The sequence below is a fragment of the Phacochoerus africanus genome, chromosome 16 (assembly GCF_016906955.1).
Source record: "Phacochoerus africanus isolate WHEZ1 chromosome 16, ROS_Pafr_v1, whole genome shotgun sequence".
NCBI classification, from domain to species: domain Eukaryota; kingdom Metazoa; phylum Chordata; class Mammalia; order Artiodactyla; family Suidae; genus Phacochoerus; species Phacochoerus africanus.
The window spans coordinates 5,195,556-5,220,213 of NC_062559.1; the positions used below are offsets into that span (position 1 = coordinate 5,195,556).

A 24,658-nucleotide genomic window follows, 5' to 3' on the forward strand; every position below is an offset into this window, starting at 1 on the left:
CAGATAAAAGTTTTATGTCTTTCTTTCTATTCTGGAGGCCGTTCATGTCTGTCCTTTATTGCATTTGCTATAACCTTTAATATAGTGTCAGATTGAGATGATGGGATCGGATAACCTTGTTTTTGACCTTGAGGAGAAAGCGCATAGCGTTTCATAATTAAGTGTGGTTTAGTATTAAGTATGGTTTAGTTTTAATAGACACCCAAAATCAGATTGAGGAGGCAGCTTTCTATTCAGTCTGCTAAGATATTTTAACTAGAAGTAGTAGATGTCAAAAAGTGGATTCCGTCCCATGCTTTTCCCCACGTCTACAGAGATGCTCCTTTAGCGATGACCATTGCTATTAATGTGAGTTACAGTCATTGGATTTTGTGTATGTGTGTGTGCTAAAGCAGTCTTGCTTTCCTGGGGTAAAGTCCACTTGTTCATGACGTTGGGTTCAGTTTGCTAATTTTTTTTTTTTTTGGCCTTTCTAGGGCTGCACCCACGGCATGTGGAGGTTCCCAGGCTAGGGGTCGAATCAGGGCTGTAGCCTCCAGCCTACGCCAGAGCCACAGCAATGACAGATCCGAACTGTGTCTGTGACCTACACCACAAAATCAGCTACAGCTCACGGCAACGCTGGATCCTTAACCCACTGAGTTGAGGCCAGGGATTGAACCCGCAACCTCATAGTTCCTAGTTGGATTCGTTTCTGCTGCACCACAACTGGAACTCCAAGTTTGCTAAACATTTTAAGCATTTTTATGTTTATGTTCATGAAGGATATATTGGTCTGTAGTCTTATTTTTTTTGTTATGTTTCTTATCATGGTTTTGGTATTAGCATAATGCTGGCTTCATAGAATGAACTGGGAAATAATATTCTACTCTCTAGTTTTCTGGAAAAACTGTGTACTGTTGGAAAGTTCTTCTGTTATTTCCAGATAGAATCATTAATGGAGCTATTTTGGTCAGGAGTTTTTCTTTGTGGGAAGATTTTAAACTATAAATTCAATTTTTTTTTGTAGGTATAGGGTTATTTAGGTTATCTGTTTTTTCTCCATGAATTTGTCCATATAGGCTGACAAATCAGTTGCCCTAGATTGGATCATAATATTCCTTGACTATCCTTCTAATACCTATAGTCCGTCCTAGCGTTACCTTCCCCATTCCTGATATTGGTAAATTGTGTCTATTCTTTTTTTCCTGATCAGTCTTGCTTGAGGTTCTTCAATTTTACTGATCTTTCTGAGCCAGCCTTTGCTTTCATTCATGTTTTTCCTACTTTCTATTTCATTGATTTGATTTTTACCTTGTTTTTTTTTTTTTTTGGTCTTTTTGCCATTTCTTGGGCCACATAGGGCGGTTCCCAGGCTAGGGAACTGTAGCCACTGGCCTTCACCACAGCCACAGCAACGCGGGATCCGACCTGCATCTGCAGTCTACACCACAGCTCATGGCAACGCCGGATTCTTAGCCCACTGAGCAAGGCCAGGGATGGAACCTGCAACCTCATCGTTCCTACTCAGGTTCCTTAGCCACTGAGCCACAACGGGAACTCCTCTACTATGATTTTTATTATTTCCTTTCCTCTCACTTTAAGTATAATTTTTTGTTGTTGTTGTTCTTCTTCTTCTGCTTTTTTTTTTTTTTTTTTTTTTTTTTTGCCTTTTAGGGCCCCACCAGCAGCATATGGAGGTTCCCAGGCTAGGGGTCCAATCAGAGCTGCAGCTACCGGCCACACCAGAGCCACAGCGACGGGGTATCTGAGCCGCGTCTGTGACCTAAACCACAGCCCACAGTAGCGCCGGATCCTCAACCTGCTGAGTGAGACCAGGGATTGAACCCGCAACCTCATGGTTCCTAGTTGGATTCGTTTCCGCTGTGCCACAATGGGAACTCCCACCTCTGTACATTTCAATTTGGACTACCTACACTGCAGGTTTTAAGTCATTAGAATAGAATGATACATAGATAAGTGTATGTCTGTGTGTGTCCCTAAACACACACACACATTTTTGTGTGTTTCTTGATTAGAATTTCTGGGTATTCAAGTCTTATTAAAGACAGGTTTATGTTTTCTCGTTACTTCCCGATCTGTGGGGCTTGTAACTCTGAAGCGACAATTAGGTGAATCAAAGAGTACCATAACTTATACGTGTATAGGAGTATCTTGGCAATAATAATCTAATTTGGAGTTGTTAGCATAGACCCAAGCAAAATAGTATTTTGTGTTTTAACTATGCCTCTTCTTAAGCTTTCCAGATAAGTATAAGTGAAAAATAAAACTTCATGTTTTGTGTGTTTTGCTTTTCATAGGTGTCTGCTACAGATATTTCATCAAATAAGGATGAAGAAGAAAACGCTATGCACAATACAGTTGTGCTGTTTTCTAGTAGTGACAAGTTCACTTTGCATCAGGTTTGAACGAAATTATTTGTCTTCCACTTTTGAATCCCTCCTGGTCCATTTCTACTTTATCCCATATGCACTGTGGTCATCTAATATGTGGCTCTAGAGCTGTAGTAACTAAGATGGGTTGTTTTTTTTTTTTTAATTAAAAGATTAGTATGTTAGTGTATTCTTAGTTTGGTCTTGAATTTAAAATCTGTTAATGTGTTCTTAATTTCAGGATATGTGTGTGGTTTGTGGCAGTTTTGGCCAAGGAGCGGAGGGAAGATTGCTGGCCTGTTCTCAGTGTGGTCAGTGTTACCATCCATACTGCGTCAGTGTTAAGGTAAATACACTTAGATTAAGTGTTACTGAGGTAAATATGCTTAATGTTAACAAAAATGTAGATTTCGAGGACTATTTTTTTTTTGCGATGGCATGGGGTTGAGTTGATCCATTATGTCTTGTGACCATAAAACTTGAGAACTAGAGATCTTAGGAAAACACTTTTTTAGTCCCGACATTCGCTTTTCTCACCCCCCATCCATTCGCAGAAGGACATTTTCTGTTAAAGCTTCTTCGGTCGGGGAGTTGCTGTGTTTCGTCACTTTTGGGCCATTTTGTCTGCACAGTTGTTTCTGTTCCCCAACCCCATCCCCTCCACCCTCCTGCTCCCTCACTGACTTTCTGGAATCTCAGATGTGTTCGAGATTGTGCGGCATTGTCCTCACATCACTGGCATTTTGCTGTTTTTCCCCCCAGCTTTTCTTTCTGTCCTTTTTGTGTAGTTCCTATTACATCCTCAGACTCACTGTTACTCTGCATTATCCAGTCTGTTTTTAAGGCCGTCCAGTGGATTTATCTCTTCACCCAGGTCATTCTTGTTTAGGGGGGAGGAGTGAGGGGGACACCCCTGGTATGCACAGGTTCCTGGGCCAGGGTCAAACCCCTGCCACGGCAGTGACAGCACCGGATCTTTAATCCACTGAGCTACGAGGAAACTCCCAGATAATTCTGTTTTTTTAATCTCAGCTCCATTTTATAGATAATCTTACTGTTTAAAATTTATTCTTCATTTTTTTTCAAGTCCTTGAGAAACTTATAATTGTTGCTACTTCTGACATTTCTGACATTTCTCATTGCATTAACTAATTTTTGTCAGTAGGATATGTCCTCCAACCTTTTGTTAACATCTAGGAATTTTTGATTGAAAGTGGAGATGGTGCATTGTGATAGTATATTGCTGAGAGTCTGGATTTTGTTCCTTTTAAAAGTATTGAGTTTTTGTTGTGGCAGCAGTTATTTGTGGATGTTTGGACCTTTAGAAGGTACCTTTTAAGCTTTGAGGTGGGTCCAGAGAGCCTGGACTCAGGTGGCTGTTCTCAAACCTTATGGTCTTAGAACCCTTATTAACACTCTTAAAAACTACTGAGGACCCCAAGGAGATTTTGTCTTGGAGGATAATAATGATTGAAGAGTTCCTGTTCTAGAAATCACAACTGAGAATATTTTGAAACACAAAAATAATCAAACACACCTTGTGTAATGTCAGTAGACTAGCACAATGTCTGTGTAATGATGTTTGGTGTATCATGTTGCCTCTACAAAACATCACTGAGTACATTTTCCAAAAAAGATACGTAACAGCATATTATTGGTATGCAACTCGTTTGGACCACACTTTCCTAGCTGCCATTCTGACTCCAGTTTAATGCTGGAGGCACAGCCCTTTGGAGGTCCTTGCTGAATTCTACCTGAGCCTCTCCTCCATGCTCCCAACAGTCCCCCGGTCACCAGGGTCTTTTCAGTCCACTGGTTGAGGTGAGATGTTTATTTCAGATTCCCAGGAGCTCTTCTTTGCCCTGGTTTTGGGTTTGACCTTGTAGATTAGCAGCTTTATCTTCAGCCAAAGCCTACAGGGAAATCCTGTCTGGATTCCTGGAGTTCTTTCTTCTTACTGCCCCCTTTTTTCCGGTACTCTGTCCTGCACAGTTCACCTGCCCTGCCTCTCTCAACTCCATCAGTGTGTCCTAAACGCAGTGAGCCCATTGCTGTTGGCTGCGGTTGTCCTTCCCTGGCCATCATTCTGGAAAATGTCTCTAGGCAGAATATCATAGGACTCAGTTGCTCATCTCCCTCCTCTTAGAAACACAATTTCCCTTTTGTCCAGTATCACAAAGCAAGTGTTTCCAAAATTTTCCCCAGTTTTTTAGTGTTTTATAATGGGATACTCATCCCAGTTATTCCATTGTAGTTGAAACAGACGGCCACTGTAGACTGTAGCACAGAGATGGCCGTTGTAGACCCTAAAACGCACCTCTCCTACCTTTAGACCTGGTCTCATGGCTGGGAGCCTGGGTGATACCTTACCTCAAAGAGCTGTTAAAAATGACAAGAAAACCAGTTCAGTTAGGGGGAAGAAAAGAGTCGATAGTAGAGCCCTGAAATCTATCCTAAGAGGGAATTTCAAAGTGGGGGAAATTTTTCAAATGTTGAAATGCTGCAGAGGGGTCAAGTAAGAAACTCTAACGTGTCATCTAGATTTGGGGGTAGGGAGATCTTAACTGATGGACACACTGTTTCAGTGGTGACGGCTGGAGAGACGAGGTGGTGGCGTGGTGAGGGTCATTCGGACGGAGGGCCTTGGCCACAGCCTGTGACGTAGCAGGAAAAACATTCTTCTCCTTTATCTTCATCATACCTTTCTTCTAAGCCAGGGATTAGGAAACTGCGGCGCCTGGGTCAGATCTGGCCCATTGCCTGTGTTTGTAAATGAAGTTTTCTGGAACACAGCCCTGCTCTGTGGTTGACGTGTGTCTGTAGCGAGCCTCACTTGACGGTTTCACAGTTGTGTGGTTTAACAGATTCCCTGGCCACCAACGTCTAGAATATTTAGTATCCTACCTTTTAGAGAAGATGTTGGCTGCTCCTGCTCTAAGCTCCCCTGCTCTTCCTACCCTAGGCTCTTTGCTCCACTGGGGAAATAATATAACCTGATAATCCAAGACCGATTTAAACAGATTGGTAAGCTTAGTAAAGCGGTAATTATACATGCTGCAAAGCACATGTCTTCAAGACTCTTCGGACTGACTGACCCATCTTCCTGTCTCCACATCCAAGCCCGCTCCACAGCAGGCAGCCTCTTTGGATTCTTTCGGCTCCTTCGTGTTATGAACGCTCGAGCTGTCAGTGACAGACTGCTGCTGGTCCTTCGTCTGTGTTGAATTCCGTTGACTTTCTGCTGTGACTGAATAAAAAGGTGTCTTACCTCTTTAAAATACACGCCCTCCCTTCTGCCAGCATGTTCCCAGTACAGTTGTTTTACTACATTTAGTTAATTAACAGTGTTGGCTGTGACTCCGTAAATGTCCACTGGAGATCTAACTAGTGTGGTAGGACTTTATTTGTCGTGGCATTTTCAATAGCAGAAGAGAATAATTCGTGATTCTCCATTAGTTTTTGTTGTTTGTTTTTACCCGCTGTGGAAGCATGATCACAGCAGATTTGGGGGGCAAGTACTTGCTTTTCCCTGTCCTGAGCTGGGTTAGTAGCTTCTGGGTCTCTTGCTCAGTTCTCATCCCTCAGTGTCCTGGGGCTGACGCCGTCTGTTGAGTTCATTGCTTCCTGGATCTCACACCTTCCTTTTTCTTGAGATACACCATCACTCTGTGCCGATAGCTCTAAGTATGTTCATTAGAAAGGGTACTTGGGAGCTGAGTTTTGAGACTTTGTGTGTCTAAACGGCATTCTTCTTTCATATTTAATTGCTTGTTTGGCTAGGTTAAGAATTGTACCTTGAAATTATTTTCCTGCAGCATTGGAAGCTATTACTCTATTTTAGCACCCAAAGTTGGAAAGTTTGATGCAATTTTGATAGTTGTTTGTTTATTTAATTCTTCTTTTCCTCTTTGGTAGCTCTTGTAAGTTCTCATTCCTCATGATTTTATTCTGTATCTTGAATGCTTGCATTTTTTTTTTTTTTCTTTTAATGGCTGTACCTGTAGCATATGGAAGTTCCTTGGCCAGGGGTCAAATCATAGCTGCACTTTTGGCCTATGCCACAACCACTGTAGCATCGGATCAAGCTGCATTTGGAACCCATGCTGCAGCTTGTGGTGATGCCAGACCCCAGCCCACTGAGTGAGGCCAGCGATCAAACCCACATCCTCACAGAGGCAACATCGGGTCCTTAACTGGCTGAGCCACCATGAGAGTTCCTGTTTTTATTATAGCACAGGTGTTAGGTGGTTCTTTTTAACCTATAGGCTGTAGTCTTTTGAGGTCTTTAATTTGGTTCCTCACTTCATAGCCTAAATTCTTTTTTTTTTTTTCTAGGGCTGCACCCGCCATATATGAAAGTTCCCAGGCTAGGGGTCCAGGGTCCTGGCCTGTGCCACAGCCATCGCATCACCAGACCGAGTCGTGTCTGCGACCTACACCACAGCCCATGGCAGTGCCAGATCCATGCCCACACCCTCATGGATACTAGTCAGATTTGTTTCTCCAGCACCACAATGGGAACTTCCTGGTTCCAAATTCTTAATGTTACATGATGTGACTCTTTGAGGAATTTATCAGAAGTATAGATATTCTCAAACTTTCCTACTAAGTTAGACCCTTGAGGCAAAGGAGAATAAACAGTAGTGAATGAATGTGAGCTTAAGAATCCTCACTTCATAGCCTAAAATCCTCCAGGATCATAAAGTGGCCTTGGAACTCATGTCATACCTTAATTTTCTTTGCATTTTTAATATTAATTTTAGTACACAGATCTTTATGTGAGGTACACAAGTTTCAGAATCGTGAATTCAGAGTTCCCGTTGTGGCTCAGTGGTTAACGAATCCAACTAGGAACCATGAGGTTGCGGGTTTGATCCTTGGCCTCGCTCAGTGGGCATTGCCGTGAGCTGTGGTGTAGGTCACAGATGCGGCTCAGATTTGGTGTCGCTGTGGCTCTGGCTTAGGCCAGCAGCTGTAGCTCCGATTAGACCCCTAGCCTGGGAACCTCCATATGCCGAGTGTGCAGCCCTGGAAAAAGACATAAAGCCCCCCCCTCCCCCCCAAAAAAAGAACCGTGAATTCATGAAATGCCCTAGTTTGAAACTGTGTTAGTACATTTCCAAGTCCTGTTTTAACAGTAATGAAGCCATTTCTAGGTGTATTAGTGCCATGTTAATCTTCGCGGCCTGTTGGATCACGCAGAGTGAGGTGTAGGTTAATGCATGAATCGCGCGCATTGATTGTTTGTTTTGCAGATCACCAAGGTGGTTCTCAGCAAAGGTTGGAGGTGTCTTGAGTGTACCGTGTGTGAGGCCTGTGGGAAGGCGACTGACCCCGGACGACTCCTGCTGTGTGACGATTGCGACATCAGCTATCACACCTACTGCCTGGACCCTCCACTGCAGACAGTTCCCAAGGGAGGCTGGAAGTGCAAATGGTACTCGAGGATTTACCTTTCCCCTGTTAGTCTTGTAGTTTGGAACTTTCCTGGAGTTCCCTGTTAGCCCAGAGGTTAAGGATCTGGTGTCGATACTGCTGGAGCTTGGATCGCTGCTTTGGTCCAGGTTTGATCCCAGCCCAGGAACTTCCGCATGTAGCAGGCACAACCAAAGGGGGGGAAAAACCCACAAACTCTCACCACATTTCTTTAGTTTTTAAAAATTGGCCACATCTGGGAGTTCCCCTTGTGGCTTAGTGGGTTAAGGACCTGACATGGTCTCTGTGAGGATGCAGGTTTGATACCTGGCCTTGCTCAGTGGGTTAAGGATCTGCCATTGCCACAGATTGCAGATGCAGCTCTAATTTGACCCCTGGCCCGAAACTTCCATATGCCACAGGTTTGGCTGTAGAAAGGGAAGAAAACCAAAAACCAATTCATTAAAAAATTAGCCACATCTGCTTAATTGCATAATACATGTTTGCAACAATAGATTCCACTAATCAGAAAAACTTGCAAGTATGTGTTCAGTGCTTTCCCCTTGTTCTCTTGATGTGTATGTACTACTTGGATTTCAGTAACGAAATAACTGAGTAAATAAGACTGTGACTTGAGGGCTGTTGGATTCCAGGTGTGTGTGGTGCCGACACTGTGGAGCCACGTCTTCGGGTCTGAGATGCGAGTGGCAGAACAACTACACGCAGTGCGCCCCCTGTGCGAGCCTGTCCTCCTGCCCCGTCTGCTGTCGGAACTACAGGGAGGAGGACCTCATCCTGCAGTGCCGACAGTGTGATAGGTACTGCGCCGCCTTTGCCAGCCTCGGCAAGCTTGCCTCGCTCAAATACAGCGAAAGGAAATTGAAAAATAATTTTCTTCTCTTTCAATTTTAAGAAGTATGATTTTTCCTTTCCAGATTTTTAGTCAGCTAGAAACTCAACAGAACTTTCCTGTTTGATAGTCTCCAATCCAGGCTAAATAAACATTTTTATCTTGGGGCTTTTTGAGGCTTGAGGTCTTTCATTTCCGTGGGGTGTTATGGTGCTGTGTTAGCCCTATACTTGTAGTACTAGCAGTCCCATTGTTTCATGCTGAAGACTCTGCCCACCACTTCTTTGTCCTGTGGCAGGGTAAGTTTTCTTTCCCGGTGACCGTGCAGTGTCACTTCCCTGAGCTCTGTCTCCTGCTCAGCCTGTGCATCACTGGAGCACGTACGTGCTGCCCATTTACAGTTGTCTCAGGTCCCTTCTGCCTGCCCTAACCAGCTGCTTTCTTCTCTCTGAAATATTCAGTATGTGATCATCCTCCTCCGGCCGTGTGCTTTTGCTTCCTTCCCAGTGCTTGTTCTCATTCCTCGGTCTTCTCACAGTTTCTGGGGATGGTCAGGAGAAAGGGCTGGTGACTGCAGCACGCGAGATCCTGGCCCTTTAAGGTTGGAGGCTGTCACCTCCTCCTGTAGTTTTTAAAAGCACGCTATCCACCTATTTCTTTCGTCTTTTTTGAATGTACAAATATGATCTTTTTAGATGGATGCATGCAGTTTGTCAAAACTTGAATACTGAAGAGGAAGTGGAAAATGTGGCTGACGTCGGTTTTGACTGTAGCCTGTGCAGACCCTATATGCCTACATCAAATGGTAAGAGAATAATTAAGCGGCGAGTCCTGTGCGCGTGTCGCCCGCATGTGTTTGACGTCCCTCCCCGGCGAGCAGGCTTGCCTCTGCTCCTTTTCCTCCTTTTCGTGAAGCTATTGTTTGGACAAGGCTTTTATGACAAATTAGTTACTTTCTGTTGCAAATGAACTCTCAGTGTAGTGAAACACTGTTCTTACATAAAGGAAGTAAATTAAGAATGTATTTGAGTTACAAAATGTAATTTTTGCTTTCACGACTCGTAATCTTGTAGTTATTAGCAGTGTGTGGCGCTCTAGTACACTGGCTCTTTATCTTGAGCAGTTTTCCTCCGAAGTGTGTGTATTTCCTCCACCACGTCTCCTTATTGCTTGGTCGCGTTTTAAAGACAGCTTTTAATTCTATTTAGTGTTCAGGCATTTATTTCAGTAAAATGGGCAGGACAGTAGAAATCGTATCATCTGTAATTGTTAATACATGCTTTATCTTTTCCGAAAAAATTACATGAATTTTTTTTCATTTCAGTGCCTTCCTCAGACTGCTGTGAATCTTCACTTGTAGCACAAATCGTCACAAAAGTGAAAGAGCTAGGTAAATCCTCAAGTGCTTTACGCGACCGTTCTTTACGAAAAGCAAAGAAATGCTTGATTTATATGACTGACTTGCCTCCTATTAGGTGAATCCTGCTTCGTCGTGTGGCTGTTCAATCTAAACTCTCTAATGGTGGTAATTATCTCTAGAGTTACACATACAGTATCTTTTCTACAGATCTCAGCAGATCAGCAGTGGAAATAACCACCTTTGAAATAACTGTTAACGACGTACTTGTTTTGGCTTCAGTGGTACATTGCTGTGTCGAGTTAGCAGTTAGTCGAGAGGAAGGCCTAGGTAGTAAATGGAGGTTCCTTCAGAATTAATTCATTCTCTTACTGTGTTTGTCTGTAATAGATCAGCCTAGAATTGTAATTAACATGAAACTATCATTCTTTTGCCTACTTCTATGTGATATCATCTGATAGAAAAACATTTGAATAGTACCGAAATTATTCTCATGAACAGCACTTTTGTACACTGAAAATTCTGAAGGATTTCTGTTTATTTAGCACCTCTTCTTGTAAGTGATTATGTTGATACTTGGATTTCCAGATGGGCTTCTGGAATATCTTACTTCTCTTACGTACACTGATGCTCCCCTTTTTGTCTGAAAGGACACCCTAGGACAAGGCTCTTAGCGGAGGAGCTGAAGCATTGCTTGTAGCTTCAGGGCTCTGCTTTTTAAATCCTTGTATCGATACATGAAAATAGAAATGCCAGGAAGATCGTTTTTAAAAGAGTACCACCTTTCTGGAGTTCCCGTCATGGTGCAGTGGTTAACGAATCCGACTAGGAACCATGAGGTTGCGGGTTCGATCCCTGCCCTTGCTCAGTGGGTTAAGGATCCGGCATTGCCGTGAGCTGTGGTGTAGGTCGCAGACGAGGCTCAGATCCTGCTTGGCTGTGGCTGTGGCTGTTGTGTAGGCTGGCAGCTACAGCTTTGGTTTGACTCCTCACCTGGGAAACTCCATATGCCGCGGGAGTGGCCCAAGAAATGGCCAAAAAAAAAAAAAGTGTACCGCCTTTCTGCCTATGACTCAAGTAAGTTTGACCAATTATTCTTGGTTTTGATTGAGGACTGTTAATTATTTGTGCCCAATTCCTAGGTAACTGGTTTAGAAAAGTCACATTCCCTTGAGATAAAAGGATAATCCTTCAAAGTTAAAGTGAGAGTTTTAATTCGTGTCCTTGGGATGTTGTCCTTTTAGACCCACCCAAGACCTACACCCAGGATGGGGTGTGTTTGACGGAATCAGGGATGACCCAGTTACAAAGCCTCACAGTCACTGTTCCAAGAAGAAAACGGTCAAAACCAAAGTTGAAATTGAAGATCATAAATCAGAATAGCGTGGCTGTCCTTCAGACACCTCCGGACATCCAGTCGGAGCATTCCCGGGACGGCGAAATGGACGATAGTCGAGGTAATGCTTGTCTGTTTTCCATGGACTGTGTCTGCAGAAACGAAAGCATGTCAAAGGGCTTTTTAAGAGGATGTTCTGCTGGCTCACAGCGACACCGCCCTTTCTGAGTGAGTGGCCTTCTTAGACTTTGCCTTTCCAGGCTTTCTTCCTTTTACGTATCCTTTTAGAACAGACCCATGTTACAGACGTGTCCAGGAGCATTCGATCTTTAAAGGTCACAGATGGGAAAATTCAGTTTATTAGAACGTTGCATAAATCTCCTTAGATGCTATGAGCTGCTTCTATTTCATGGTTAAGTTAAAGGAGGAATCGATCCATGCATTTTGGAAATGAAAAAACCGTCATAGTCGTCAAGTACAAACTTATATTCACAGATGTTCTTCATAAACCATCTGTTTATAAACATTTGATTGGAATAAATATTAAGGTTTTTCTAGCTGAATTCTTGAGATGAAAAAAATAACTCTAGTGGTGAGTTTAATTTTTGCTTATTTCTGAGGAAGATCACCATAGGCTGGTTTGTTTCTAGGGTGGTTATTTCTCTTCAGCTGACTCAAAAATCAAGTAATAATTACTTTTGTTTCATAACATGTTGTCATTCAGCAGTATTTATTGGAGACCCGCTGGGTACCAGGTGTAGGAAGTCACAGCAGTGAACAAGGCAGATGAAATTCTCTGTTCCTGGAGCTGGTACTTTAATGTTAGGAGGAAAGACTGTTACGCATGTGACATACAAGTTAATACAAACGTGTTTGGCAAGTGCCCTGGTGGAAGAATACAGAAAGGGAAATTGGGAGCAGGAGCGGCGGTGTGAGGGTCCCGTGAAGGGAGAGCCATGGTCTGAGCAGAGGCCAAGAGTGGACGGACGAGCTGCTTGGTCATGTGGGGGACGAGCAGCCCAGAGCCCGGGGAGGCCCGTGCCGAGGCCCTGGGCGGGAGCTGCCTGCTCGCTTGGCGACCGTGTGGAGACCGGCCTGTCGAGCCCAGTGAGCAGAGGCTGAAAGAAGTGAGGAGGAGAGAGATGTAAGGAGAAGGGGGGCTGACTCGCCCGAGCCCACGCGGACTGGCTCGAGGAGGCTCAGAGGAGTGTGCGTTTGCCGTGAGTGGCCTGAGAGGTGGTTGGAGGTTTCTGATGAGAAGAGCAGCATGGTCTTATTTATATAGTATTTGTTTATTTTCCTTTTGGGCCACACCCATGGCATGTGGAAGTCCCCAGGCGAGGGATCAAACCCATGGTGCCCGTTTGGCCTGCATTACAGGGAACCTAACTTGATGTGTCGCAAGGGAGCTTCTTCTGTTTGCATTTTAAAAGGAACCCTCTGCTGTGGTGGAAACAGACTTTTAAGCTCAGGAGTTGTGGCAGGTAGCTCAGGTAGGTGAGGAGATAATCATGGTTTGGAATGGGTCTGGCTCTCAGGTGCTCCCTTGATTTATCATCTGATCCTCACTTTTTCTTTTGCAGTGGTGTGTTTTTGGGTTCGTGTGATTGGAAGAAAAGCTTTCTGATGCTTATGTATAACCCATTTTCAGGTACCACTGAACAGAAGTTCATTTTGAAGTTGTAAGTGATTGGGGCTTGTGAAGAAATGGTCCCTGTATCTAGGCGGAATTGATCAGATTATCATCAGCCAGCGTACAGCAAAGAATTATAGTTTCTGAAGATTCTAGAAAACGAGTTCCCTGCTGGCCTAATAGCTGTGGCTCAGGTCACTGCTGTGGTGAGGGTTCGATCCCTGGCCCAGGAACTTCCGTATGCCATGGACATGGCCGAAAAGAGAAAATGCCTGAAAAATGGTTCTAGTCCCTTAAATCTGGGAAATGCTATATTTCACAAAATCTGAAAGGTTTCTTGAGAGTATACATTAATTCCCAAAGTATGAGATCACAGAGCCTTTTAAAAACAAAGCATCAGTAAAACAACCTGACAAGGTTTTCCCGATGTCTAGTGTTGCACAGAAGAGCAGTATAAGAAATGCTGGGTGGTTCTTCCCTGTGCACGTTCCAGGTTGGTGCTGTCAGGAAGGACATCCCCGTGGAAGTCATACCGCAGAGTATATTATACACATAATACATGCATAATTTTTGATTCCACAAGAGTCTACAAAGTACAGATGAACTTGCGATGCTCCTGAAATATTGCAGCAGAATCCAACTTTTTTTGGTTGTTTAATTCTGCTGAATGTTTCTTTGGGAAAATAAGTCATTAAATAATCACCGTAGCAATTCAGAAACAAACTCCTTGTGCAAGAAAAGCAGGCTTTCTTGTCACTCACCTCCTGGGATCTGAGCACCCTGTTTGTACAAAAAGTCCCAAGTCTGAAGCGAACAAAACACTGTCTTGTGTGTCTCGGAGTGGGAACGCAGTGCTCTCCTGCTCGGTTGCTGGACCCTCGTGACAGGGTGGAGTGTCTGGAGGGCTGGCTCCGATGGCGCTGGGTCCAGGTGGACATGGTGTGGGGCAGATAGAGAGGAGCCTAGGAGAGGGAGCAGCCAGGTGGCTAGTTGTTACCGCCTGCAGGTGGTGAACCTGATTCCCTCAACTTCCTAAATTTTGTTTTTGGACAGGTAAGGTATTCACCTATTTTAAAATTGAGCAGGAGTAGGTTATTCCTCTTTTCCCTGTCCTGCCAGTTCTCTTCTCCAGACATAGCCATTCTGTCTCCTCCCAGAGGTATTTTGTTCATGTGTGAGCTCATGGTTACCTATTTTTTGTTCCTCTTGTCTTACTGTTCTTTTCCGTTCTGCTATTTCTCACTTTTCGTATTCCTTTGTATGGATGTAAATAACTCAGTTCCCATATTGAGAGAGACCATTAAGTTGTTTGTTTTTTGTTTTTGTTTGTGTTTTGGTCTTTTATTGTGTTTCCTAGAATTTCATGTGTTTCTCCTTGTTTCTGTTCCTCATTTGGTAGACATACCTTGTGTTGTTTCTTGAGAGAGAAGGTAAATTTGAGAGCTTATGTACTTCTGGAAATGTCCCCTTCCACCTGACTGATCTTTTCCAGGCTGGAATTCAACTTTCCTTCAGCATTTTGAGGTCACCGATCCAGTGTCTTTTAGTTTCTAGTATATAGGGAACTTCATGCTTTGCATGTGGCTTGTGTTATCTCTGGAAGCTCTTAGGATGTTAGGAAATTCTTTGTCCACAGTGTTTGGAAATGTCTGCTTCAGTCTATCATGTTTTTCGTTTATTTGGTCGGACACTGAGTGGCCCCTCTGCCTGCCATCACACACCCTCCGTGTGAGGAAATTGTTTCCAACCAGTGATGACTCTTCTCTGTGCCCCTCTTTTTCGGGACCTTCTATTCAGATTTGAAACACACTCAGCTCGTTCTCCCTGTCTTTTCTTTCCTCCTTTGCAGCTCAAGTCTTTGCATTTTACTCTAAATTTAATTTCCTTATTTTATCTTTCTGTCCCTCTACTGACTTTTATTTTTGTTTCATTTTCAGCTATCATGTATTAATCTCCAGGAGCTTCCTTTCTTTCCTTTGACTGTTCCTTTTCATAGCATCTTATTCTTGCCTCTTGGGTGTCTTGTTGGACCTCTTGGAAGATTAAAAACAAATTTGTTGGAGTTCCCGTCGTGGCGCAGTGGTTAACGAATCCGACTGGGAACCATGAGGTTGCGGGTTCGGTCCCTGCCCTTGCTCAGTGGGTTAAGGATCCGGCATTGCTGTGAGCTGTGGTGTAGGTTGCAGACGCGGCTCGGATCCTGCGTTGCTGTGGCTCTGGCGTAGGCTGGTGGCTACAGCTCCGATTGGACCCCTAGCCTGGGAACTTCCATATGCCGTGGGAGCGGCCCAAGAAATAGCAAAAAAAAAAGACCAAAAAAAAAAACAAAACCCAACAAAGAAAAAAAAAACAAATTTGTTTTTGATGCTTTCTCTTACCTGTATACACTCTGTCAATTCCAGGTTGTTTTTTTGTGGTCTTGGGTCTCTGTTTTTCATGTTACAGATAATCCTTAGTTGTCCGTGTATTATTAAAAGTAGTGACTGGAAAAGTAAAACAATAATTTTTTAAAAGTAACAAATGAGGGAGTGAAAACACAATGGAGGAGTTCCCGCTGTGGCAGGTGGGTTAATGATCCTGCTTGTCTCTGTGGCGTTGCTGGTTGGATCCTCAGCCCCGCTCGGATTCAAATATTGAGGTCCTTCTGTACAGCGCAGGGAACTATATCCAGTCTCTTGGGATGGACCATGATGAAAGATAACATAAGAGAGGGAACATATGTATATGTGTGACTGGGTCCCTTTGCTCTACAGCAGAAGTTGGCACAGCATTATAAATCAACTATACTTTAATAATAATAATTTAAAAAACCATGATGGAAAGCTTCCAGTTTGTGGGTGGTATTTATTGGTTGAATTAGTTTTGCGATCTGTGTTCACTGTTGAGAGAATCCCATAGTGTCAGTACCTTGAGACATTACCCTTGGACTAGTCAGGTTTCCCAGAAGAGTCTTCACCTCTCCTGCTTGGAAAGGAGAGGTTTAGCTGCTGCCTTTCTGAGTGTTTAGTGGGGAAAGGCTCCAGGGGAGAGAGGGTCAGCATTTGACAGGCCTGTCGTCACCTATCCTGTTTCCAGTTTAAGAATGGCCGGGATTCCCAGGTCCTATCAATTTGAACGGCAGCCTCCCAGTGTGTGAAGCTGGAAATGTCATGGGGATTATGGATTCCGCGTTTATTTATTTGCTTACATCTTTTTCTTTCTTATTGTGGTTTTTTGTTTTTGTTTTTGTTTTTGTTTGCTTTTTAGGGCTGTACCCCTGGCATAATGGAGGTTCCCAGGCTCAGGGTCGAATCGGAGCTACAGCTGCCAGCCTGTGACACATCCACAGCCACACCAGATCCGAGCTGCATCTGTATCCTACACCACAGCTCACAGCAATGCTGGATTCTTAACCCACTGAGCGAGGCCAGGAATTGAACCTGCATCCTCATGGTTCCTAGTTGGGTTTGTTGACCACTGAGCCACGACGGGAATGCCAATTTAGTCTTTTTAAAATTATTCTTATTTTTTTCTATTATAGTTGGTCCACAGTGTTCTGTCAATTTCTACAGTAAAGTTTCACTTAGTCTTAAATGCATTTAGGAACTCCCTCCCCCCCCCACCCCCCCCCCCCCCGCCAAGCACAGCATAAGGCATATATAAGTTCCAGAGGTTTGATTACCATGGTTTTACAATCACATTCTTCTGTAAGAACTGAGCTTTTGTATGTATTACTTAATTTCATTTATGTCATTTGGTGAAAAATTTATTGAATACCTATTGGGTACCATGCTAAGAATACAGCTGTTGATAAGAATCTTCTAGTATCTGTTTTTAAGGAGCATTTAGTCTAGCAAGGAAACAGACATTAAAAAAAACAGTGAAGGATCTCCTGCTGTGGTGCAGCGGGATCAGCAGCATCTTGGGAGCATTGGGACATGGGTTCGATTCCTAGCTTGGCACAGTGGGTTAAGGATCCAGCGTTGCTGCAGCTGCGGCTTAAGTCATGACTGTGGCTCCGATCTGATCCCTGGCCTGGGAACCCATATGCCGTGGGGGAACCAATTAGGAGTTCCTGTCGTGGCACGGTGGTTAACGAATCTGACTAGGAACCATGAGGTTGCAGGTTCGATCCCTGGCCTTGCTCAGTGGGTTGAGGATCCGGTGTTGCTGTGAGACGTGGTGTAGGTCGCACACCTGGCTCGGATCTCAAGTTGCTGTGGCTCTGGCTCCGATTGGATCCCTAGTCTGGGAACCTCCATATGCTGTGGGAGCAGCCCTAGAAAAGCCAAAAAGACATTAAAAAAAAAATTAAAAAAAAAGAACCAATTAAAATGTGGCATAGTGTTAATGAACAGAAGCATTGTACTATGGGATGTGGCCTTGTCCAGACATCAGGGTTGTGGTTATTCTGAATCCCGAAAGCTGAGTAGATGGAAGGGGGCGGAGTTGGGGGAGGTAGTGGGAGAAAGAGCTTGATGTGTTCAGAGGACAGAGGTGAGCTGCAGTAGTGGAGGGCGGTGAAGCTGGAGAGTTTACAGGACGCCGCTGTAACGGGCTCTCCAGTGTGAACTTGATTTGAGGCCACTGAGAAGACATTACAGAATTTTTAAGCAGAAAATTGATACATATCTAGAGAAAGATCACTGCGGCTGCAGTTTGATTATTTATTTATTTTTTCGAGGCTGCAATTTAAAGAACTGATTTGAGAGGAAGGTAAGCTGGGAGGCTGGGAAGTTAGATAGGAGGAGAGGGCATTGCTGTAAGTCAGCTTGGACTGAGATGGTAGCAGAGGGAAATAAAATGCTTTTGAGAGATGGTGAAGGGTCTTGATTATAAGAGAAAAGACGTTAGGAATTTCTAGGCTGTCCCTCTGGTTTCTGGCTTCTGCAGGGTACACTTCATGCTTTTTAAAGATGACAGGTAAACCCCGAGAAAGGGAGAAGGTTCGTCTTAAGTTAGTAGTTCAATTTTGTATGTAGAGTTTTCAGTAACTAGGTAATACCTAATTACACACGTAGTTTGAGCCCAAGAGAATGCCTAGGCTAGACAGACAGCCTTGAGGTCTTGGACCTGAAGACATAGTTAACAGCAAGGGAATGCTACGTTAAGTGCAAATTGATCTGTAATTGTGTGCGCGTTCTCTGTGCGTTTCCACTTCCCTGAGTCAGAGGTTTCTCTTGGGGAGCACAGTGCATACGTAGCACGAGCTCTGCAGCCCCTCCCCTTGGGGCCTTTTCCATCTCGTTCTGTGCTCTCCCTGTCAGCTGGGATGCACACCCACACTGGCTCGGTGCCCCTTTGCTTTGTCTTTCCTGTCAAAGAGGGATTGTGTATTTGATAGCTGTTCCTGTATCGTCTGTGCATTTACTTTTTTCCAGAAGGAGAGCTTATGGATTGTGATGGAAAATCAGAATCTAGTCCCGAACGGGAAGCTGTGGATGATGAAACAAAGGGAGCAGAAGGAACAGAGGGCATCAAAAAGAGGAAAAGGAAACCGTACAGACCAGGTACTGTGCCTGAGCTGGACATCGTAGTGTAATCAGAACGTCGTTAATTAAGACAAATACAGTGTTGAGGGCTTCAGTAACAATGAAACAGTCAAGGTGAAGCATTACTTCTTAACAGCTCCTTAAATTCAAACTTGTGTGTTGAACCTGACTCACAGCCATGAGGCCATGGGTTCTATCCCTGGCCTTGTTCAGTGGGTTAAGGATCAAGTGTTGCTGTGCCTGTGCTGCTGATCACACGCGCAGCTCAGATCCCATAGGCGTGGCCCTAAAAAGACAAAGGACACACACACATACACAACCCCACCAAAAAACTTGTCTGTGTAGATGCGAGAACACTTTTTAGCTGACAAATGACTTCGTTTGGGTATGTGAATCATTTATAGGAAATCATTATCTTAATGCTCACCCCAAATGTTAGCCATCTTGTTAAATGCTTTACTAGATTTGCTTTTATTTTATACTTGGACTTTTAAAGCCACTTATATATTTTCCCTTGATGTGTACTTCTGTAATTCTTGTAAGTTTTAGCATTCACTTTCTAATATTTCGTTTAACTTATTTCAGTTTTTATGTAGGACTGCTAGTAGGTGTACAGTATGGAGGTGACATGACAGGGTCCTTATGCCTCCTAAAATTGCAAATTGGTTAATAATGTGACTCATGTGTTCAAAACCCTTATTTCCTGTCTGCCTCAGGGGAGGGGAGAGAAAAGCCATTCTGCTTGTCCCATTTTATTTGCCTTATTGAAATGGTCACAATACAGAACTTGTAGGCTTTCTTTGGGCAATTTATTAATGTACGTTTATCAACCAATGGGGTATTATATTGAATCAGTTCAGTATGCTTCTGATTGCTCATACTTTATTGGTTAAGAGTGATCTAGATACTTTTAGATGTGTAAGGAAAAACTGTATCTTTCAGACCTTAAGAGGTCACCCTCCCTACAGATGGATGGGCCACATCTGTAACAAGGGCCTGGATTAGCTTCTTCCAAATCATTGTATGAAAATTATTTCATTGCTTCTTAGTTACGAGGCATATAGACACACTTTTACTTTTTAAGATACTGCCAGTTTCCTTCCAGGAACTCATGCTTAAAGGTTGGATTTTTGGTTTTTGTTTTTCCTTTTTGTCTTTTTCCACTGTATGTGGACTCACCCAGGTAAGGGACCCATTGGAGGGGCCGGTTAGGTCACACAGTATGTTGTTAGACAGCTGTATCATGTGACAAACGTTGTTAGTGTTACTGTGTGTCAGGCACTGTTCTCAGTACCTTGAGTGCATTCATTTATTTCCTGTATTAATTTATTTATAACATATTTACAAGGACGCGCTGTATGTCATTCCTGTTTTTACCAGTGAGGGAACTGGAGCAATGAAAAGTTAAATGACTTGCTCAAAATCTAGTCCTGACCAGAATTACAGAGTTTGTTTCCAGATTTTGTGCCCTTTCTACAGAGCTCTCTCTGTCTCATGTCCGAGAGCCCTCACTAGAAATAGCTAGACAGATGCCCTGGAAGCCATGGTGATTGCTGTTTGGGTCACATCCAGTCGAGTTTGTGTCTGTCTCTGTTCTCCCTCAGCTCACACATAATTTGAGTGATGATCTGTGAGTTATTGACAGTAAGCAAGTGAGCATGACTTACTGGACGTTTGCTGTGGCATCGTTTAGGAGAAGAGATGCATGCAGTCTTCTGCACTTGTAATGAGTTATTTTTCCTCTTTGGTTGGTAATGAGGTAACAGTAGCTTTGACCTCTTTTATTTGCTTATTTCTCAACTCCTACATTTTGCATCAGAATGAGATTTAAATTAGCCCACATTGAATTTGGGAAATCCCTTACTCCTTAAGACTAAGTAATTTCACCCTATTTACTATGGAAATACAGGGAGAAATTCGTTATTTACAAGACTACCTAATTTCTTTTTTGGCTAGGTATTGGTGGATTTATGGTGCGGCAAAGAAGTCGAACTGGGCAAGGAAAAACCAAAAGATCTGTCATCAGAAAAGATTCCTCAGGCTCCATTTCTGAGCAGTTACCCAGCAGAGATGATGGTAAGGTATTGGTTTTCTTTGATTTAACCCCTTTATCTTGATACACTTTTGAAAAGTCCTATCCTAGGTAGTATTACAGTAACAACCTCATTGCTTCTTAAAAGTGATCACAGAACTTGAGTGCTTGTAAAGTTCTGCACTGTAGAAATGAGGGTCAATAAGAAGCTTATTTAAATCCAAGACTCTCTTGCTTTGAGATTTCACTCCCCCTCCCCGCCAAGTTGAACACACACCGTTTAGAGACTGAATCACTTTGTAGTAATCTGGTACTTTCTGGTCATCTCACAAAGGCCCTTCTTTGCCTGCCTTAGCTAATTGGCATAACATTGGAAACTTTTAAGACCATGTAGTTGAAAGTGACAGAGTACCCCAATAATTTTTGACGGAATTGTATAATGTTTTAGAAATATATTTTCCAATTAATATTCCGTCATCTTTACGTAGAGCTTCATAGAAAGGTAAGTCATCGTTTAAGCCGTATAGCTTAAGAATTGTTTCTCATGAAGACTGAGTAATTTATAATGTCATGATCTGTATGCTTTATGTATTTTAAATATTTTAGGTAGAACATGAAGAAAAATGAGATGTTTTTAGTGTGTTCTTTGAACAGAATTCTTTCCTTACTGTGTGATAGAGTTTTAGCCTATGAATTAATTTTGTAAAAATTGCTATACGTCTTTGAGGGGAAGCATGACAGTGGTTTAAAGAAGTTTCTCTTATGACTTAGCGTGACCATAACCGGCCCCAATGAAGAACTGCGGTATGTTAGGCGTTCTCTTGCAGCACAGTGGGTTGAGGATCTGAGGTTGTCACTGCAGTGGCTTTGGTCGCATCTGTGATGTGGTTTCAGTCCCTGCCCCGGGAACATCCACCTGCCATGGGCATGGCCAGAAAAAGAAAAAGAAAAAAGGCATTTGATATATTCAGTGAAACTGGTTTCTGTGTTTTCTGTCTTTGTCTCTACTCTGTGTTCTGTGTAATTTCAGTTTCATCATTTAGTTCAGTATTTTGATTTTTTTCATGTCATCCGTTGAGTTTTTGTTTTTCTTTTTTGGCTGCCCCACAGCATAAGGAGTTCCCTGACCAGGGATCAGGTCCAAGCTGCACTTGCAGCCCAGCCTTAGCTGCAGCAACACTGGATCCTTAACCCACTGTGCCAGGGATTGAACCTGCATCCTGGCACTGCCAAGGTGCTGCTCGTCCCAGGGTGCCACCTCAGGAACTCCAAGTCTTTAATATATTATGCATGTTTTCCTTTTCTAACTACCTTTTTGATATTTTAACACTTGGTAGTTTCTTTTTATAGCTTACTCCTAGTTTCAGTCATCTTTTATTTCTTCATGTATCTAATTGATTTAGAATATAAGATTTTTTTTTTTTTCCAAGGTCCACAGCCGGGGAATATGGAGATTCCCAGGCTAGAGGTCAAATCCGAGCTGTAGCTGTCAGCCTACGCCACAGCCACAGCAATGCGGGATCTGGGCTGCGTTTTCGACCTACACCACAGCTCAGAGGGCAATACTGGATCCTTAACCCACTGAGCGAGGCCAGCGATTGAACCTGCATCCTCATGGATGCTAGTCAGATTCTTTAACTGCTGAGCCATGATGGAAACTCCACATCTGCTCCTACTCTGTATATCTCTCACCCACCTCCTGGTGCTTCATTTCATTGTGTTTATTGTATGAGAGAGATACCCGTGTATCAAACAACATTTTGGAGTTCCTGTTGTGGTTTAGTGGGTTAAGAAGCTCACATAGTGTCCACGAGGATTCATATTTGATTCCTGGGCTCGCTCAGTGGATTAAGAATCCAGCGTTGCCTCTTAGACAAGGCTCAGATCTGATGTGGCTGTGGCTGTGGTGTAGGCCAGTGGCTACAGCACCAATTCGACCCCTTAGCCTAGGAACCTCCACATGCCACAGTGAAGCCCGAAAAAAGAAAAAGTTTTTAAAAATTGTGAACCCATAGTTCTTTTAGACTGTTCTTTGAACTTTGTGCAGACTGAATTGAAGTTGGTTCCATTAGAGTATATTTGCATTTGTTGCTGCCAGGAATATGAGGAGCTGCTACCCCAGGAGTCCTTAAAGCTAAATACTTAGCTTTACGTTTTTTTGTCCCCCGATGGTAAAACATTCAGGTTCCTTGCACATTGAGCTTTTGAACTCTCAGGGAAGATTTTCATTTTTTTGCCTTTCTACCCAGTACCTTACTCAGTGACAAAACGGTAAAGCAGTTTTCTTTGCTGTCAGAAGTGGGGAGTGGGATAGGGGTGTGTGTTTCTCGTTGAACCAACCCTGAGTGTGGAGGAGCCCTTCAGGGTCCCGTGGCCACACCTGCGGCATATGGAAGTTCCTAGGCCAGGGACTGAATCCAAGGTGCAGCTGTGACAACACCGGTATCTTAACCCATCGCACTGGGCTGGTATCAGACCCAAGCTTCTGCAGCAACCCAAGCCACTGCAGTCAGATTCTTAACCCACTGCACCATGGCAGGAACTCCAGGTCCCACCTTTATACCCGACACATCTAGTGAATTTTTCCACCTTGCGAAGAGACACCCTGGATTTTGTCTTCTATTTCCCATTCCACATAAGGCTCTGAAAACTGGAATTCAAGGTCGCTAGATCATAGCAAAATTTCGGAGAGCTTTATTTCTTTCTTTGCTTATTTCTGGGTTCCTGTTTTACCTTAATTTTTGGTCTTGGAAAATTCTTTATTTTCTGGTTATATAATTGGTTTTTTTTTTTAATTGTTAAAAAATAAAATAATAGAGGAGTCCTCTTGTATCACACTGGCTTAAGGGTCTGGCATTGTCACTTCTGTGGCTCGGGTTGCTGCTGTGGCGTGGGTTCAGTCCCTGGCCCAGGAACTTCCACATGCCGTCGATGCCCACCCTCCCAGCCCCCACACAAATATGTGTGTGTGTGTCTTTGTCTGTCCATCTATGTAGTCTGGCAACAAAAGAGCCCACGTTGATTTTCAGAAGGGCTGTACCTTTTGAGTATATGAGAATATCATTTGACTGCTTGCCTTCTGCTTTAAGGGGTGTACTTGTTTCATTGCTAATTTCATACCACAGCTTTGAATTTCTCTGATTTTTCAGATTGAGCATCCATAGCATGTTTATGCACATATTCATGGATAGTCATATTATCACAATATCTGTATAATAGGTACCTAATTTGCCTGAACAAATCACTGAACTCTGGATTGAAGGACACATTTTAAAAAAGACATTGTGGATAGTCCCAATAAACTCTACAAAATGATTGCACCTGCTAAATTCCCTTGAGTAGTGTACGATTCGCCATTTCTTACTCAGTAGCATTGAGTGTGTTTGTTTGTTTGTTTTTTAGTCTTTAACAAATTGTCAGCGTTAAAAAAAAGCCAAGTTTCTGCTTTGTAAGGAAATAGTCATCAAGAAAGTGTAGGAGCCAGGATGATACTAAGTAGATATGAACTTAAATTTTTGTGATACTTAAAAATTACTAATAAATATGCTTTCAGGTCTCTCTGTGAAAAAGCTCGTTGGTCAAAGTCGTTATGCCGTGTACTTTAAACTCATGCGGTTGTCAGTTATACCTCCATAAAACTGAAAGAGAAAAAAGCTTGCTTATGTAGAACTGTGGGACTATATATATGTTGCAGAATTGCTAGATTGCGTTTGATTTATCTGAAAAATTTAAATGCCACCTATTTATAAGCGTGGTTATTGTTTCAGGCTGGAGTGAGCAGTTACCAGATACTCTAGTTGATGAATCCGTTTCTGTTACTGAAAACACTGAAAAAATAAAGAAAAGATATCGAAAAAGGAAAAATAAGCTTGAAGAAATTTTTCCTGCCTACTTACAGGTAATATTTTGCTTTGTATTATGTATTTGTTAATGAAAGAAATGTAAAGTGAGCGTTGAGTGTTTAAAAACAGTTCTGTTGTTTTTGTGCATGTTTTCCTTGTTTTTGTTAGTAATCATGAATGCCATTTTTACCTTCCAGGGGCCCTTAAAAATTACATTTACCTTTTTTGTGCTTTGATCCTTTTCACAAAGTTCTTTTCTGTTTGTTTGTTTTGTTTTGTTTTTGCTTTTTAGGGCTGCACCCGTGGCCTATGGAGGTTCCCAGGCTAGGGGTTGAATCAGAGCTATAGCC

General features: G+C 43.0%; 1 protein-coding gene across 6 annotated transcripts in view; it reads left to right on the plus strand.

Moving 5' to 3' along the window:
- The window catches only part of KMT2C (lysine methyltransferase 2C), a 286,669-nt gene that overhangs the window by 193,993 nt on the left and 68,018 nt on the right, over positions 1-24,658 (plus strand). For all 6 annotated transcript variants that reach the window (XM_047762929.1, XM_047762935.1, XM_047762930.1 and 3 more), the window contains exons 17-26: positions 2,301-2,402; positions 2,614-2,718; positions 7,628-7,809; positions 8,441-8,605; positions 9,333-9,442; positions 9,962-10,027; positions 11,239-11,451; positions 18,324-18,452; positions 20,391-20,510; positions 24,234-24,364. In XM_047762929.1, the coding sequence (XP_047618885.1) occupies positions 2,301-2,402; positions 2,614-2,718; positions 7,628-7,809; positions 8,441-8,605; positions 9,333-9,442; positions 9,962-10,027; positions 11,239-11,451; positions 18,324-18,452; positions 20,391-20,510; positions 24,234-24,364 (1,323 nt within the window). The remainder of the gene's footprint in view (positions 1-2,300; positions 2,403-2,613; positions 2,719-7,627; positions 7,810-8,440; positions 8,606-9,332; positions 9,443-9,961; positions 10,028-11,238; positions 11,452-18,323; positions 18,453-20,390; positions 20,511-24,233; positions 24,365-24,658) is intronic.